At 37.1% G+C, this 16,290-nt stretch overlaps 4 protein-coding genes across 4 annotated transcripts; 2 read left to right on the top strand and 2 right to left on the bottom strand.

The window, feature by feature from the left end:
• The first annotated feature begins 2,031 nt into the window (after window positions 1-2,031).
• Window positions 2,032-3,518, top strand: LOC108815807 (metacaspase-7). The gene is made up of 2 exons (XM_018588305.2): window positions 2,032-2,507; window positions 2,627-3,518. Exons 1-2 carry the CDS (start codon window positions 2,162-2,164, stop codon window positions 3,382-3,384), a joined length of 1,104 nt encoding a protein of 367 aa, XP_018443807.1. The 5' UTR covers window positions 2,032-2,161; the 3' UTR covers window positions 3,385-3,518.
• Window positions 3,519-3,675: 157 nt separating this feature from the next.
• Window positions 3,676-5,882, top strand: LOC108815806 (E3 ubiquitin-protein ligase RGLG4). The gene is made up of 11 exons (XM_018588304.2): window positions 3,676-3,941; window positions 4,068-4,152; window positions 4,248-4,388; window positions 4,479-4,592; window positions 4,668-4,765; window positions 4,852-4,931; window positions 5,014-5,119; window positions 5,199-5,326; window positions 5,442-5,550; window positions 5,633-5,689; window positions 5,773-5,882. Exons 1-11 carry the CDS (start codon window positions 3,741-3,743, stop codon window positions 5,854-5,856), a joined length of 1,203 nt encoding a protein of 400 aa, XP_018443806.1. The 5' UTR covers window positions 3,676-3,740; the 3' UTR covers window positions 5,857-5,882.
• A 155-nt stretch (window positions 5,883-6,037) lies between these two features.
• On the bottom strand, window positions 6,038-7,231 carry LOC108838033 (uncharacterized). Its single transcript, XM_018611022.2, has 2 exons — window positions 6,969-7,231; window positions 6,038-6,409 (listed from the first exon to the last, which is right to left on the bottom strand). The coding sequence occupies exons 1-2, from the start codon at window positions 7,167-7,169 to the stop codon at window positions 6,227-6,229; spliced, it is 384 nt and encodes a 127-aa protein (XP_018466524.1). The 5' UTR covers window positions 7,170-7,231; the 3' UTR covers window positions 6,038-6,226.
• Window positions 7,232-14,234: 7,003 nt separating this feature from the next.
• Window positions 14,235-15,888, bottom strand: LOC108815481 (organic cation/carnitine transporter 5-like). The gene has a single exon (XM_018588070.2). The coding sequence runs from the start codon at window positions 15,840-15,842 to the stop codon at window positions 14,274-14,276; it is 1,569 nt and encodes a 522-aa protein (XP_018443572.1). The 5' UTR covers window positions 15,843-15,888; the 3' UTR covers window positions 14,235-14,273.
• Between the last annotated feature and the right edge of the window lie 402 nt (window positions 15,889-16,290).

The following is a 16,290-nucleotide window of genomic DNA, read 5'->3' on the forward strand; positions in this document are numbered from 1 at the left end:
AATATAATATATTATACTTAAAAACTAAAGTAATTTTGTAGTAAATATTTTATTTGAAAAATTGCTTGAAATACACTAAGTTAGATAATATTTTTCATTTGAAACATAAAGGATATTTATTTCTAACAAAATCTTTTAAAGATCTTGAGAAATTTTATTTTTGAAAATTAATCAATTTAAATTGTTATTATCATTAAAATATAATTATATTTATATGATTTTAATTTTCGTTCATCAATCAAAAATAAATCTGATTTGAAATTCTAACTATATTTTATGATAATAATAATTTAAATTAATGAATTGTTCGGAAATAAATTTTATCTTGGTTCTGAAAAGATTTTATTAGAATTTTTTTAAACAGTATTTTTTGTATTTTGAATAAAAGATAGAGATATTAAAAGATATGATGATTAAATTATGTAAAATTTGATAAACTTTTTAAAGAATGGTCCATCTGAAAATATCACACATGAAAGAAGTTATGATTTTTATTTTGATAATATATATAAATTTCCAAAGAATATATAGAATATAGATCTATGGAAGTAAGTACTTTGAATTCAACTAAAATCGGATAAAATCATGTTTACCATATCGTTATATAAATTTCACTGTAACAATAAATCTTGTAAAAATAAATCTTTTTAAAGTTATTGATATAATCCATGGGTAAACTTTAGTATTCTTGGTTAAGAAGTCAAGGTTGCATGGATTGAAGTCAGTATTTTGTATTTCCAAGTAAACTTAATACTAACAATATTCATATTGAAATATTACATATTTTTTTTATTTTGGTCAAATTGAAATATTACGTGTTAAGTCAAAAAAATAATGTAACAGAGCAAAAGCTTTGCATCAATTTATACAGCTTACATATCAATTGTAACACAAAACCGTAGCAATAGTTTACCAAAGAAAAACCATAGCAATATAAATGTGTCGTGTCGTTAGTTTTCAAAAAAAAAAAATGTGTCGTGTTTAGTAAAGGTATATTAACAAATCGTGTGACACTCTAACCCGGTCAGTAAGGATTTATGTATTTGTGATATAGGTAGCATGTTACATTAAATAATATATGTAACGTGTTTTTATATTTATGTCTAGACACAACATGTTTAATAAGTCCAAATTAAAATCATGCTATGGTAAATTCAAATAGGACCCTATTTTAATAGATTAGATTTTTAATTCTTAACCTCAAAATCTATGGAAAATTAATGTTAGAAAGAACAATTAATGGAAAGTTAATGTAAAAGAAAAAATAGAAAATTCATATTCAAAATTATTTTGAAAATCATTAGAGCTCGTAATTTTTAATACCGTATCAAAAAAAACCGAAATCGAAGAACTGGACCAGAATCAAATCGAAATAATCCAAAATGAGAACTAGATCAAAATTTTCAAATTTTCGAATGGTTCCTAATTCCTATATTTCTATATCTGAGATAACTAAACCGAAACCAAAGCGAGAACCGAATGAGTACCCCAAATATATGAAAAATATTAATTATATATACATATAACATAACTAAATATATATTTATAATTTAAAAATCTATTAAAAGTATCCAAAACTATTTTAAGAAAACTAAATTATTACAGATTATCCAAACTACCCGAAAATATCCAAATATTTTTATCTGAAGTATCCAAAATAATTCGAAATATCCGAGATTTTATCATAATTATCGTAATTATTTGATATTTTACCCAAAATACATAATATTTAATCCTAATTATCCGAAATAACCGAAACCAAATGAGAACCGAATTTTTTCATGTATTTTACCATTCTTATGTTTACTATATGAACCGAACCCGAACCTACCCAAAACCAAACCAAACCAAACCGAATCTAAGTCAAATAGTAAATGAATCTTCTAGTTTTTTGTCTGAAATATCCGATATCCGAAATAACCGAACTGATATCCGAAATGTGCGAGGCCTACCATGTCCGATGGCTGGCTAATACTATTATTTTCTAAATAGTTCCACCCACGTGAAAAAGACTTGCAAATTGCAATTGAATAAACAAACATGAAGTTCCACTAAACAACACCCAACAAGGAATATTTCAGCTATAATCTTTGATCTCAAGATCATTAGATCTAGTCAAAAGTTTTCTTCCTTGCAAAGAAATTTGAAGGGTTACCTAACAATGGTGAAGAAAGCTGTGTTGATCGGGATCAACTACCCAGGAACAAAGATAGAGCTAAAAGGCTGCGTCAACGACGTTCACCGGATGCACAAGTGCCTCGTTGACCGGTACGGATTCGCCGAGGAAGACATAAAGGTGCTGATCGACACCGACGACTCTTACACGCAGCCCACAGGCAAAAACATCCGTAACGCCTTGTCCGAACTCATAAAGAGAGCAAAGTCCGGTGATGTTCTGTTCGTGCATTACAGTGGACACGGTACGAGGGTCCCACTGGAAGAAGGGGAAGAGGATGACACTGGCTTTGACGAGTGTATTGTTCCTTGCGACATGAATCCAATCCCTGGTAAGCAGATCAGAAACAGAGTGCTCTGTTCATAAACAGAGAGAAACAGAGTGCTCTGTTTTCAATGATGTTTGGACATTGCTAGAATAATGGGTACCGTCTTGTGTGTTGCAATGCAGATGATGATTTCAGGGAACTAGTGGACCAGGTTCCAGAAGGGTGTAAGATTACGTTCGTATCAGATTCTTGCCACAGTGGCGGGCTCATCGATGGAGCCAAGGAACATATCGGAGAGAGCACAAACAAGAACCGAAACCAAGAACCAAAAGTTCAGTTTTTCGAGCTCGAGATATGGAACTTCTTTTATAGCGTGTTGATGAGGTTGTTAGTGTTTTGTGGGATATGTAGTTCTCATGAAGAGCCTGACAAGATTGAGATTACAGCGAGATATGAAGTTGGCAAATCAAGGTACCTGCCGATGGAGAGCTTCATCAACATTCTCAAAGAGAAAACTGGCAAAGACAAAATCGAGGTTGGGAAAATCAGACCGACCCTTTTCGATGTGTTCGGCGAAGACGCGAGTCCCAAGGTGAAGAAGTTCATAAAAGTGATGCTCACAAAGCTAGATCAAAGTGGTTTAGTTGTTCATGAGATCTATAGAGGAGGATCAAGCAATGGATTGGTTCCAGACAGAGGGATACTGTTGAGCGGGTGTCAAACGGATGAAACATCAGCAGATGTGAAGAAGGGTGGAGAAGCGTATGGAGCTTTTAGTAACGCGATCCAGATGGTTTTGTCGGAAGGTGGGGAGAAAGATAAGATCACCAACAAGGAACTGGTTTTGAGAGCAAGAGAGATGTTGAAAGAACAGGGTTTTGCTCAGAGACCAGGGTTGTATTGTAATGACCGTTTTGTGGATGCTCCGTTTATATGCTAACTATGAGCAGAGAGACTATTGTTTTCATTCAAAAACTATTTTGCTCCTAATGGTAACGGTTGTGAAGTTTTTTTCTGTTCAATATGGTGTGAACACAAAGAATAATATATTTGGTCACAGAGTCATTTTTCTTATCCATTTTTTTTAACAACGGTCATTTTCTTATCCATATATAATAAGATCTTCAGTGTATATCATTAACTTTGTTAGGTCTTGGTTGACTCATGTGGGTCAGTTAACAATAAGTGGTTCACAAACAGCATAAGAAGATATATAGTGCCGCATTAAATGAAAGTAATACAAATAGTAGTAGGTATCTTACAGAGTAGCCTTTTCACAAAGAAGAAGAAGAAGAGATGTCTATGGGTATGGGGAATCTCATGCGGAAGTTGGGAAGTGGAAAAGGCAAAAGCAGTCCAAGTTTTACAGAAAGAACGACGTCGTCTGTATCTGATGAACCATCGCCGTCGAATCTTTCTATCTCAGTTACCGACAAGATAAACGCTGCCAAGAAGAAGTACGCACTCATCCCTGACCGTTTCACGTCCCTGGACCAGGTTCCTTCTTTCTTTCTTTCTTCTTTATATCTCAGGTTCTGTCGTTGACTTGACTTTTTTGACCACCATGGGTTCTGCTACTTCCAATGTTCTTTTGAGTTCTTCAAAGTGTCTTTTAAAAAAAAGGTATCAAAAGCTCTAAGAGAAGCTGGTCTTGAATCATCTAATCTCATTCTCGGGATTGATTTCACTAAGAGCAACGAATGGTCTGGTATAGTTATTGACAAAAAAAAATACAACTTATTGTAAAATGTAACATACTTTGATTGTAACAGAGTGATTGATTATCTTCTTTTTCTTTTAAAGGGAAAACTTCTTTCAATGGAAAATCTCTTCACGCTCTCGGAAGAACTCAGAATCCATATGAGAAGGCAATCTTTGTTATCGGCCAAACGTTAGCTCCTTTCGACGAAGACAATCTCATCCCCTGTTTCGGCTTTGGCGACTGTGAGTTTTTCTTTTTTTCTTTGTTTCCCCAAGACCAATCTCATCTTCAACCTCTTTACTCACTGTGTGTGTTCTTTCATCGTTATTTAGCAACGACACATGACGAGGAAGTGTTCGGTTTCCACAGCGACAACTCCCCATGCCATGGCTTTGAAGAGGTCTTAGCATGTTACAGAAGAATCACACCTAACTTGATTTTATCAGGTCCGTTTTCCTAAATCTCTTACCTTCTTCATTACCAAAACCACAAAGCTTCTGAATAGCTTTTGTTTCCAAAAGGGCCAACGTCTTATGGACCGCTCATCGATGCTGCTGTCGACATTGTTGAAAAGAGCAACGGACAGTTTCATGTTCTGGTTATTGTCGCTGATGGGCAGGTAAAAGCTTAAAGTTTTTATTTTAAAACAGGAAAAAAAAAAAGAGTATGAACGCTTAATGACAAGGTTACGTTCTGAATGTGAAGGTAACGAGAGGTTTTGATAAGGCCGAGGGAGAACTCAGTCAACAAGAGAGAACAACTATCGATGCCATTGTTAACGCTAGGTGCAATATAGTTCATCTTCATCTCTGCAACTCTGCATTTCTAGAAGCTTAACTTTCCTGATCTCCTTTCACCTTGCTGCAGCTCATATGCTTTGTCGATTGTTTTAATCGGTGTTGGAGACGGTCCATGGGAAGACATGAGGAAGTTCGATGACAAGATCCCGAAGCGTGAGTTCGATAACTTTCAGGTATCATCTCATTCCCAATTTTCAGTTCCATCAGTATCCTTCCCCCTTATCTTCGAATCTTGATCTGCTCTCTGCAAAGTTTGTGAATTTCACAGAGATCATGAAGAGAGATTCATCAGAGTCAGCCAAAGAAACTGCATTTGCTCTTGCTGCTCTCATGGAGATTCACTTTCAGTATCAAGCAGCAACCGAACTCAGCTTACTCGGGTACCTCCCTTCCCTTAAATGTCTCTTTGATATTATCCTCCAAGAGACAGAACATAACTACTGTCTTCCCGTTTTCTTCCGTCTTAAACTACTTATCATGTTCTACTCTATAAAGGAAAACAACGGGCTTAGCTAAGAAAATAAACCCGAGGCCACCACCTATTCCTTACACGCCTACTATTCGTACTGAACTACCATCACCTGCATCAGACGAAGATACACAGGTTCTAAAACTTGCTTACACCTTTCACTCCGTTGCAGCCTTGTCGAATCCAATCTCATCTGATACTGTTTCCCGTTAAACAGAATTGCCCGATTTGTCTGACTAACCGGAAAGACGTGGCCTTTGGCTGTGGTCACATGGTAAGTGTCACCTAGGAAGTCTTATTTGTTTTTCCTATAATTCAAACCCATTCATCAAAAATAGTTTACTTACCTTATTGCAGACGTGTAGAGATTGCGGATCCAGGATATCAAACTGTCCCATCTGCAGAGTACCGATCACAAGCCGGCTAAGGCTTTACACGTGATCTCGGTGCCTTTGCACACAACAAAACACTTGTACATACTGTCTTTCTCCATCTCAGAATCTCCGGTTTGGTGTTTATCAAGTGTCTCCTTCATTGTTCCAGAATCAGCTCGTACCATTCAGTTTCCTATGTACTATAAATATTAGTTAGCTTTGCAAGCAAGAATGATGAAGATTAGCAATGTACAAAAACATGGGTTTTTACTTTTTTATTCACTGTCACAAAAATGTTTGAAGTGACTGAATCTTGCACCAGTTTAAAAACCACAAAGCATGCCAGATTCAAAAAGAAGAAGAAAAGCATGAAGGTCACGAAGAAACATGCCATCTTTGCATCCATTACAATAGCTCCTCCTAAGAAATCATTATCATTACTGAGGTTTGGTTGTTGTCACCGTGTCATTTGGCTTTGGCACTGGTTGAATTCTTTGGTAAGGCTTCCTGGTAAGCGTCTCTCCCCTTAGAGCAGCCACGTATCTGTCGTTGGTATCTTGCTTCTGTTTCAACTCCCCGAGGTATTCAGCTAGCCTCTCTTGGTTTACTTTACCCATCATCTGACCCATTCAATTCAGAAAAAAAAAAATGTTGTTCATCAGCACAAAATACCAATTGTACACTATGAAAAGCTAGTATATCAACTTCAACCTCAACAAAAAAAAAACACATGCTTTCGTGTTTAATAGAACGGCCATAGATTATTAACATACAGCTACGACTCAACATTGTTAAGCAGAGGAAGAGCTCAGATACATAAAACTCCTAATTACCAAACAACAATTCAAAAATTCTCAGGCAGTATAAGCACCAGACCCGACAATCGTCAAGATCTGTTCTAGTTAAGAAAAGTTTACACCGCAACAAGGCTTCTCTAGACACTTATGATGAACAAACTGTAACCATAACGCTCACGATGCTAGCTCTCCGACAAGCATCAATAGAAGACGAATTACATGTTTCTATTACCGAACAGCTATGATAAGCAAATTCAAGAAACCCTAAAATGAAGATCAAGAAACCCTAAAACCCTAAAATTTCCTAAATCTGAATGGTTAAAAAGGAAGAGCCTTTACAGAAACAACTAGGATAGGATAGATAAAAGCGAGCGATACGTACGGTGGTTTCGGGTCGGGCGGATTGACGGAGGCGGGCCTCGAGCTCCGGGTTAGTGGAATTGGTGACCTGCATAACTCCATAGCCGATTATTCCAGGAATGACGCCGCATACAGTAGCGAACGTGAAGAAGAAGGATCTCGAATCTCGAGTCTTCCTCACTAGCCATCTCCATGTATCGCTCTTCTCGTACAAGAACGACATTTTACTGTCTCTTCGAGTCACCGTGGTTTGTTTCTAGGGTTCTTGATTTTCTGGTTTCACTAACAGGTTTGTACTTTAGCGTAAATGCAAACAACTTCTTTTCTTTTGTTTATTTCATTAATATTCCCCTGTATATTTGTTTTGGGTCAGGAACACCCTCTAATTTTGTTTTACAAGGAAAAAGTATTAAAGAGAACCCAAAAAATTAAAATTATATGATGTTGTTTTGAACCAGTTAAGATTTACTTCGGTTATTAATTGTTTTGAAAAGAACGAAAAGTCAAAAAAGTATGTAGAACAAAATCTTTTGTAATTGGTTCATGTATATTTATCCGATTTAGTCTCTACTAAATACTGAGAACAACAGAGAAAAGATGTCTGCTATAAAGCCTACAATTACCGAAATGGTTCCATTTATCAAGATATAATAAGCTTCACTTTCACATATGAAATACAGTAATACACAAAAATCAACACGAGGTTTTTATCAATCGGAGCTGTAACAAAACAGAGTTTCATGGAACATTTTTAGCAACTAGCATGGCTAGCCTTCAAGGCTTGGTCACTCTCAGGGCCGGCCCTGGGCTAAAGCCCGTAAAGCTTGGGCTTTAGGCGCCAAAAAATATATAGATTATAGGGGCGCCAGAAATTGTTATGTTTGCTAGTCCAGTGGCTTGTATTCTCCTATCTTTTTACTAACACGTACATGTTCGAAACCTGTGTTCACATTTTTCTCCTTTATTGGTAATAACCGAAAGAATCTATTCTTTTATTGATAATCTTAGTTTACTTATTTATATTGTATTAAATGATTGTTGTTATGAATATTATGTTTATGGATATCCAGCCCATTAGATATTTACTTGTAATCTTGGCCCGTTTATGGCCCATTGTATTTAGGCCCATGTCGCCATGTATTTCCTATATAAGGAACACTTTGATTCAATAATAACATCAGAGTTTTCACAACACGTTATCAGCACGAGAGCTCTGACAAAACCCTGAATGAATTTCGAAACCCCTTTTTCCAGCAACCACCATAAACCCTAGAAATCAGACGAAACTTCAAAACACCGTATCTCCTCAACCCGACGGATCCAGACGACGAGCAACCTATCAAATTCAAGATCTCGACGAGACGAATCCAACGCCGTCGACCTCATCGCAATCCGATACCGGACGCGTTCTCACGAGCTATTACAAGAACCGCCGTCAACTTGATTCAAAACCCTAATTCGGACGCAACTTCAAATCGACGTATCTCTCAAACCATAAGGAGTTAGCCGACGTTCCATATATCAAATTGAAGCTCTCGACGAGAAGAATCCATCTCCGCAAACCTCGTCTCAATCCGACTTCAGACGCGTTCTCCACCTCCGTTTCAATCCGCGTTGACAATTTCCTTTTTACTAAAGGAAACCCTAGCTGTCTTTCCATTCTCATCCGACCAGCACACATACTGACCATCCGACGAATTGATCAGCACCCGATAAGCCACCAGACGATCCGACAGTTCATCCAACAGCCGGTAGAGGTTCCGGACGATCCGATCAGCCCGTTCCTTGTTCGCGATAGATGTTCAAGCCGTTCGCGGTTTTCCTCTCCTCTCTCTAGGTGGTCCAGTTTCAGATTCTCTCCAATCTAAAGGTAAATAAAATCTTAAACACCCTTTGGAACCATATCAAAACGAATTTGGTTGTTTGTTAAAGGATTGAACATTAAAATTTGATGAACCTAAAAACCTAGGACAATTGAATCCCTAAATAAATTTGAGGAATTAGGATTTGGTTTAGTTCTCCCATTAAGTTGCTAGATCAAACGGTCATTAGGTTGTTAGAAGCACAAATATTCCTTATTCAATAAGAGATTGATTAAATCAATTAAAACCAAAACACTAAGTGTTCTTGAATCTCGAAAACATCTTTGATCTGAATGATCAAATCGATTTTAAACTTTGAAGTTGATCATCTCCTAAAACATAATTATGATCGATTTATTATAAACCCTAGAAACTTACTATAAAAAAAAAAAAAAAACTTTATATTTTCAGAATATTTCTAGAAAATGAAACTTCCTATTTTTAGAAACTTACTATAAAGGAAACTTTCTGTTTTTAGAAACTTACTATAAAAGGAAACTTTCTATTTTTAGAAACTTACTATAAAAGGAAACTTTCTATTTTCAGAAAATTTATATTTTCAGAAACGTTCTATGAAAGGAAAAACTTTATATTTTAGACATATATCTAAGCCGTGTGACTTGTTTATTAGGAAATCATTAACTCGATTGTTTGCTTGATCACACGATTTATATGATTGATTTTCTTATAAAGATTGAGTGATATATAATATGAGATGTCGAAAATCAACTTGGATTATGCTGTCCTAAATCTCTAAAGAGATAATCATTTAAAATGTGCACTGGATACCGAGGTTATCCTAAAGTCAAAAGGACTTGGTGAATGAATCACATAAGGCGATATTGCCAAACGAGAAAGATTGATACATGGCAATATTAGTTATTAGCCACCATCTAAATGAGAGTCTAAAGAAATCAGTATCCCAGTAAAGAAAATCCACTAGAACTTTGGATCGCCTTACAGCGGAGATATGATCACCATAAAACGGTGCTATTACCAAAGGATAAAATTTGAGTGGAAGAACCTGAGATTTCAATACTATAAGTCTGTGGATGAATACAACTCGGTTTTGTTTAAGATAGTTTCAATGTTGAAACAATGTGGTGAAGAAGTAACTGAACAAGACTTTCTCTAATGTGCTACTGCAACAGCAGTATAGAGAAAGAGGTTTTACCACCTATACTGATTTGATCTCCTGTTTACTATTGGCTGAGACCAATAATGAGTTATTAATGAGAAACAGTGAGATGAGACCTCCCGGTACAAAATCATTACCCGACATTTCTAGGCTGACTTTGGAGCCTAAGAAAGAAAGTAATCTCGTCCAGCACAACAACCATTCCGGCCCTAGCCGTGGGAAAGGTTATGGACGAGGTCGTGACACATTTAAGACACATGGGCGAGGACGAGGCCGTAGTACCACACCCGGTTTTAGCTGTGGTCGAGGTCGAGGTCGTAGTGTGTCTTTTAAACCTTAAATAAAATCTTATTTGTGTCACAAATGTGGTATGGGTAATCACTGGGCAAATAATTGCCAAACTCCAAAGCACTTGTATGAGCTTTACATAGAGAGTTTGAAGAAAAATCGGGAAGCCAACATGGCTTACCGAGATGGTGAAGATGACATGGATCATGACCATACTGATCAAATAGAGTAAACTCATGAAAAAGAAAATGATCAGATGGATTATGAGACTTCAGATGCCTTGAAAAAAAAAAAAAATCTCAACATCAAAACTCTATGATATAGATAAGAGTATATATGAGTTTATAAATAAGAGTATAGTCACTCGGCCAAGGCATTATATACACCCAATAAAAGACCCATTGAGTTATAAAGATTTAAAAATGAATGGTTTCCGCATTGAACCAATGGGCAAAATGAAACAAAAGTTCCTTCAGATATATGAGAACAGAAAAATTGCCCAAGACCATAGAAAATGGTCGAGACTATACCTGCATTCTCTACTGATCTAGACTATGCCAAGGATCAGTATGATAAAGGCACAGGGCCTAGGTAACCAGATTGGTTGACCTACGAAATTAAACACTTTATGGCATGACCGGATTAGCCATCCTAGTCCAAACTTGATGCAAAGTTTAATATTACAAAGGCACAAAGAGTTATCCCATAGAAATCTCACGTTGTGAAACATGTACACAAGGGAAACTCATGAGGCTCAATTGTCCCAAGCATCACGAAATGGCATAATGGTTTAGTGTCCTTACACAAACAAATTTATAGCATGTTCATGAGGGGGAGAATACACACCCCGTGTGGTCCATGACCATACTATAAAAACATGAACATGATAGCCAAACAGAATATGATAGCCTGGCCAAACAGGCCATAAGATATAAGAGCTTGGTCGAACAGACCATAACCTATAAGGTTCAGACTTTCAAAGTCTATAAGCTTGGAGACATTATGGATTTACATGTATGAAAGATAAGATGCATCAGTCCATATAAAGTGAGCATAGATATTCCCATCTAATAATTATAAAGGGTCATGATCCAGACATAGACCATCCTAAGATATTATGTATAGACCACCACAATAATATGTGCCGTCTAGGATGGAACCTCATAAGAAGATGAAATAAGATTGGGAATATATGTTGGATATGAGAATGTCTTCCTCCCACGATTTTATAAGAGACCTTGAGCCAAAATATGGGTGATCAGATTAAGGCCAGGTTTACGGATTACATGATGAATCCAACTATCCAACATCAGGGGGAGAAAGAAATAAGCTGGTACAAGTATAAAGAGAAATGGAATGGTATTAACCATCCTTGTCTTGGCAAGATCCTCGGACCAGAGAATATGATTTAAGACGTCCAAAGAAAGATCATACAAAGCTAGCTAAAAGAATGCCAGACAGATTAGACCCGAAAAGAAAAGAAAAAGAATGACTAAGTCATACCAGCTTAAGCACCACGAAATTAATGTCCTAGAAGAGACATAATCAAGTTGCTATAGAGTCTAAAGATAGACCAATATGTTCCATAAGATAAGGAACCTCGGAAATAAAAAGAAAGGTGCAAATAAATGACATATCCGAGGTCATAAGGGAAACCATACCAGACATTTAGATAAGGCTGCGCAGCTGAACATCTAAGATACCAGACCATGTAGTTTGGGACGCCAAACTGCAAGGTAATAAAGGTTCTTAGTAAGAATGAAATCTCTAATCGATTAGTTCATGTCTGGAACACAATGGAACACTATAAAAGAAGTGTCGACACATACATACACAAAAGATAAAGATGCATAAGAAAATAGCACTTGAGTTTAAAAGATATAAGCGAGGATCAGAACCCACGAGAATACAAGAATGCATTCATAGACTAAAAGAAACTGTGGGGGTTTAAGAAAGATTCAAAGAATCTATAAAAGAGATGGGTGTATTGGCCATATTTAGAAACACCATCTGATAAGATAAAACCAGTGAAAAATGGGTCCTGTGTGGGAAAGGAAAAGAAATCGTGAGACATGGACTAAGGTGTTCATATTCCTATTTAAAGCATTCAAGGAATGACTTGATTACACAAGGATACTCACAGAGACCAAGGAACAGATTATAAGGAGATATACTCCTATGTGGTGGATGCTACTACAAATCCGAAAGTGATAAAGGTCTGGATATAAGAAAAGAGAAATGTAGTAAACAGCATGATTGATCACTGGATAAAGAAATGATAAAAGTATCAGAAAGATGAGAAAAGAAATTCTCATAGAATAGTTTTGTTCCTAAGCTATTCATGGACTGAAACGAAAGGCAGATGCATATAAAGCATATAATGCATGTAAAGGATAAGACTAAGTAATACTTAGTGAAAGGAGTTCTACAAGAACGTCCCTGAACAGTCCATGCATATATTATGAAGGAAATTCCTTGTGTTCATACTTAAAGAAATGATGATTAGATCGACTGATTCTTGGACAGGCTATGATAAGAATACAATGATCTATAGTGGAGATGATAGCCATGAATATGTATTGAGATCTATGATCCAAAGTACCAAGAATAGAATGTGATATGGTCAAAAGAGAATAAGAGGATGAATCCATCAGATTCACGACCAAAGATCCATATCAACTAGGATCACGTCCGACCTAGTTCGATCTTGTTCCGACTAAGCTGGTTCCAGTAACCACTATATTCAGATCGTGGTATGGCTATGGACAAGGCATGTGTCCTTGGTCCAGGAAAGACTTTATGTAAGTACTTTTAAGGCTTATGCACATCCGACCAAAGTGCAATGTATTGGTATGATTGGCGCCTTGATTTGGAAAAGCCATACTAGGTCGGATAAGTTTTATGGATATGTTCAGACCATAAGACATTGATACTAAAGCCATACACGTCCCCCTGCTATAAGTGTCATTGACACCTTTACTTAGACAAGTTTGGCATGTCGGAACATGAGACAATATGGGGCATGATCAATATATCCTAAGTTACCTTCTAATGAATTAAAAGTTTGAGATTGATTTATACTAACCAAACCCAAAAGAAAAGGGATTGTTTGGTTTTAATAAATGTTACAGGTTTATACAAGGTCTCAAATAGGTTATACACATTTGGAGAATGATGAAGAAGCACAAAGTACTACAAGTTCAGTCATGAGAAATGTTAGCCGACTTCTTCATCATGTCTACACCAACTACACATCTATGAAGTCTACCTATCCGTTTGGGACATGGCAACAGAAGGACCAGTTCAAGACTTGGCGCCCATGAAGCTAAACCATCAAAGTGTCCATGCGCCAGACTTGAAGAACGGAGGTCCAGAACAGGGGGAGTAGTGTGTGTTGTACTCTTTTTCCTTCACTTCGGTTTTGTCCCACTGGGTTTTCCGAGTAAGGTTTTAATGAGGCAACATTAAGCACACTACAAGCTCTATATGGTTCTGGCATCCAAGGGGGAGTGTTATGAATATTATGTTTATGGATATCCAGCCCATTAGATATTTACTTGTAATCTTGGCCCGTTTATGGCCCATTGTATTTAGGCCCATGTCGCCATGTATTTCCTATATAAGGAACACTTTGATTCAATAATAACATCAGAGTTTTCACAACAATTGTCATACAAAATAGAATAAATCAACTAATTTTTTTTTCCAAAACAATCTCATTTACGAGACACTAGTCATTTTTTCTTCCTTTCTTCTCTCTTTTTTCTTTTATACCTTATTCTTTTCCTGAGTAATTCTAATAACTTTGTAGAAAACTTTGCTGGCAACAAAATAAGCAATCTACGAAGTGGTGTAATCTGAAACCAGTAGTATTTCCAGTAACATTTTAATTGCATATGAACGATTTAGAATCATTATTTTATCAATATGATAGATTAATACATTATCAATATTTTAAGGTTCTTGATGAAATTTTAATGAAATTTTTGTTTCGCTTAAAATGTTAATGATATTTAAATATTATTGTTGCTAAGGGGCATTATATTTTAATGCGCTTTAGGCGCGAAGAAACTCCGGACCGGCACTGGTCACTCTGCTCTTGTTCATCCATTGTATCACAAAGACTTGAACCTCTAGTCTCAGGTAGAAGCAAAACAAAAAACCCTAGACCCGACACAACAAACCCAAAAACCGCAAAAGAGATGGACGGAACATTTCTTCCAACCGAAGCAATGATCGGACAACAAGCTCCTCCAACTACAACCGCTAGTCTAAGCATCGTCGTCGCGAAATTCCTCACGCACGTTGGAAACATCTCTATCATATAAACCGCCATCAGGTTAAACCCGATCCTAGCGCAGAAGAAAGAACAAAGCTCAAAGACAAAAGCCATGTTTGTTCGCCCTAAAAGTGTCAGGACGAAACAGAACACTCCTAATGCTCCTCCGACCAAGCAGTTGACAAGCACAGAGCTTCTTCTGTTGAACTTCTCTAGCAAAATCGGTGTGATAACAAAGGTAGGTAACTCCACCATTGCGTTAAGGGCTTCGCTTAAATACATGTTAACCTTTATGTCTCTAACCGCTAATGGAACTCCGTAATACATCATTCCTAACCCGAACATGATGATCATGACAACTACGGTTCTTCGAAAAGCCCATCTTCTTACGAACAAGTCCATGATTGAGCTGCTTGGAGATTGTTCTAGGGTTTCTTTTGAAGGTAGCCGAGAAGATACTGACTCCAAGTAACCTCTCTTTCCAGGTGAGATTCTTTTAAGCACTTCAAAAGCTTCTGCGTAGTTTCCTTGCACACGAAGCCAACGAGGAGACTCTAAGGCGAAGAAGTATATGCAAATACTGTGGATGGCTGCTGGAACGGATGTGCAGAGATAGATAGCTCTCCAAGAAGCGTGTCTAACAAGGAAGGAGATTCCGGAGAGAGACATGAACCCTAACACAGACAGAGTGAATGGTATCATAGTAGCTCTCGGTCTCCATTCTGTAGAGACTCGCTCACCTATGAGATTAAACGCGTACGTCCCGGTCTGAGAACGCGCGACTCCGATGGCGAACTTTAACAAAGCGTAGCTCCATATGCTGGTGGAGAGGAAAATCGAGATCCCAGTGAGTGACATTGCTAGGGTTGTGTAGAAAAGTAGTTGCTTCCTCCCCAAGAAACCGTCTGGAATCATAGCCATGAAAACGCCTCCAACGATAGAACCAATGTAGAAAGCAGACGTAGGGAGACCTCTGAGGAAGGAGCTCGAGCACTCGAGATCGAATTCTGAAATGACGGATTTACCCTTGAACCCGTCGTCCCACTCCCAAACTGACCGAGGGAGTTTACAGACGTCGGTGGTTGCCGGAGTGCACACAGTGTGGTCAACACAGTGCCACGTGGGATATGCATCGGTGAAGACAGTGATGAATATCTGTTGTGAATCGAAGGTTAAAGCAATCCCGACAAGGATCGCTTGTAGAAACTGTGACAAGCCGAAACCAGACAGGCTTTGTTCGAAGATCTTGTCGAAGTTCAAAGGCTGAGAAGTATTTTCTTCTTCGTCATCTTCAAGGTGGGTCAACAATGGTGCTGATGAATCCGCCATTGTTGCTTCCTTCAGCTGACTTTTTCTCTGAGAGGCGGTGACTATCAACTAGTGCCTGGCAAATTATATATAACTAGATCTTGACCCGTGCGACCGCACGGGTATTAATTTTCAGTTTTAGTTTTTACTTATTTATACTAAATAGTATATTTATAATATTTGATCATTTTATATTGACTAAGCTAGGAATATGTATTTGGGCATCCACTCGAATTTGGTTAAAATTTATTCGGGTTTGAGATTTTCGAGTGTAAAGACTCTAGCTCTATTCGGGTATTTATAAACTTTGGTTCCGGTTTGATTTTGATCTTTGCGGGTTTGATAACCCGTTTAAATTATTTTTAAATTTTCAAAATTTATATATTTTTAAATATCCTTCGATCTAAAAAAATATAACATGTAAATGTGAGTAATGTAAGCTAAGGTACCTAAATTAAAAATTAAAATA

This window comes from Raphanus sativus, chromosome 7 (assembly GCF_000801105.2).
Source record: "Raphanus sativus cultivar WK10039 chromosome 7, ASM80110v3, whole genome shotgun sequence".
Taxonomy (NCBI): domain Eukaryota; kingdom Viridiplantae; phylum Streptophyta; class Magnoliopsida; order Brassicales; family Brassicaceae; genus Raphanus; species Raphanus sativus.

Bases quoted from the DNA above. Each gene is read 5' to 3' on its own strand.
- LOC108815481 (XM_018588070.2), bottom strand. From the start codon at position 15,842: ATGGCGGATTCATCAGCACCATTGTTGACCCACCTTGAAGATGACGAA.
- LOC108838033 (XM_018611022.2), bottom strand. From the start codon at position 7,169: ATGTCGTTCTTGTACGAGAAGAGCGATACATGGAGATGGCTAGTGAGG. The intron at 6,410-6,968 runs GTACGTATCGCT...TGAATGGGTCAG, and splicing joins CCGCCCGACCCGAAACCACC to ATGATGGGTAAAGTAAACCA.
- LOC108815806 (XM_018588304.2), top strand. From the start codon at position 3,741: ATGTCTATGGGTATGGGGAATCTCATGCGGAAGTTGGGAAGTGGAAAA. The intron at 5,551-5,632 runs GTTCTAAAACTT...CCCGTTAAACAG, and splicing joins CATCAGACGAAGATACACAG to AATTGCCCGATTTGTCTGAC. The intron at 5,690-5,772 runs GTAAGTGTCACC...ACCTTATTGCAG, and splicing joins CCTTTGGCTGTGGTCACATG to ACGTGTAGAGATTGCGGATC.
- LOC108815807 (XM_018588305.2), top strand. From the start codon at position 2,162: ATGGTGAAGAAAGCTGTGTTGATCGGGATCAACTACCCAGGAACAAAG. The intron at 2,508-2,626 runs GTAAGCAGATCA...GTTGCAATGCAG, and splicing joins CGACATGAATCCAATCCCTG to ATGATGATTTCAGGGAACTA.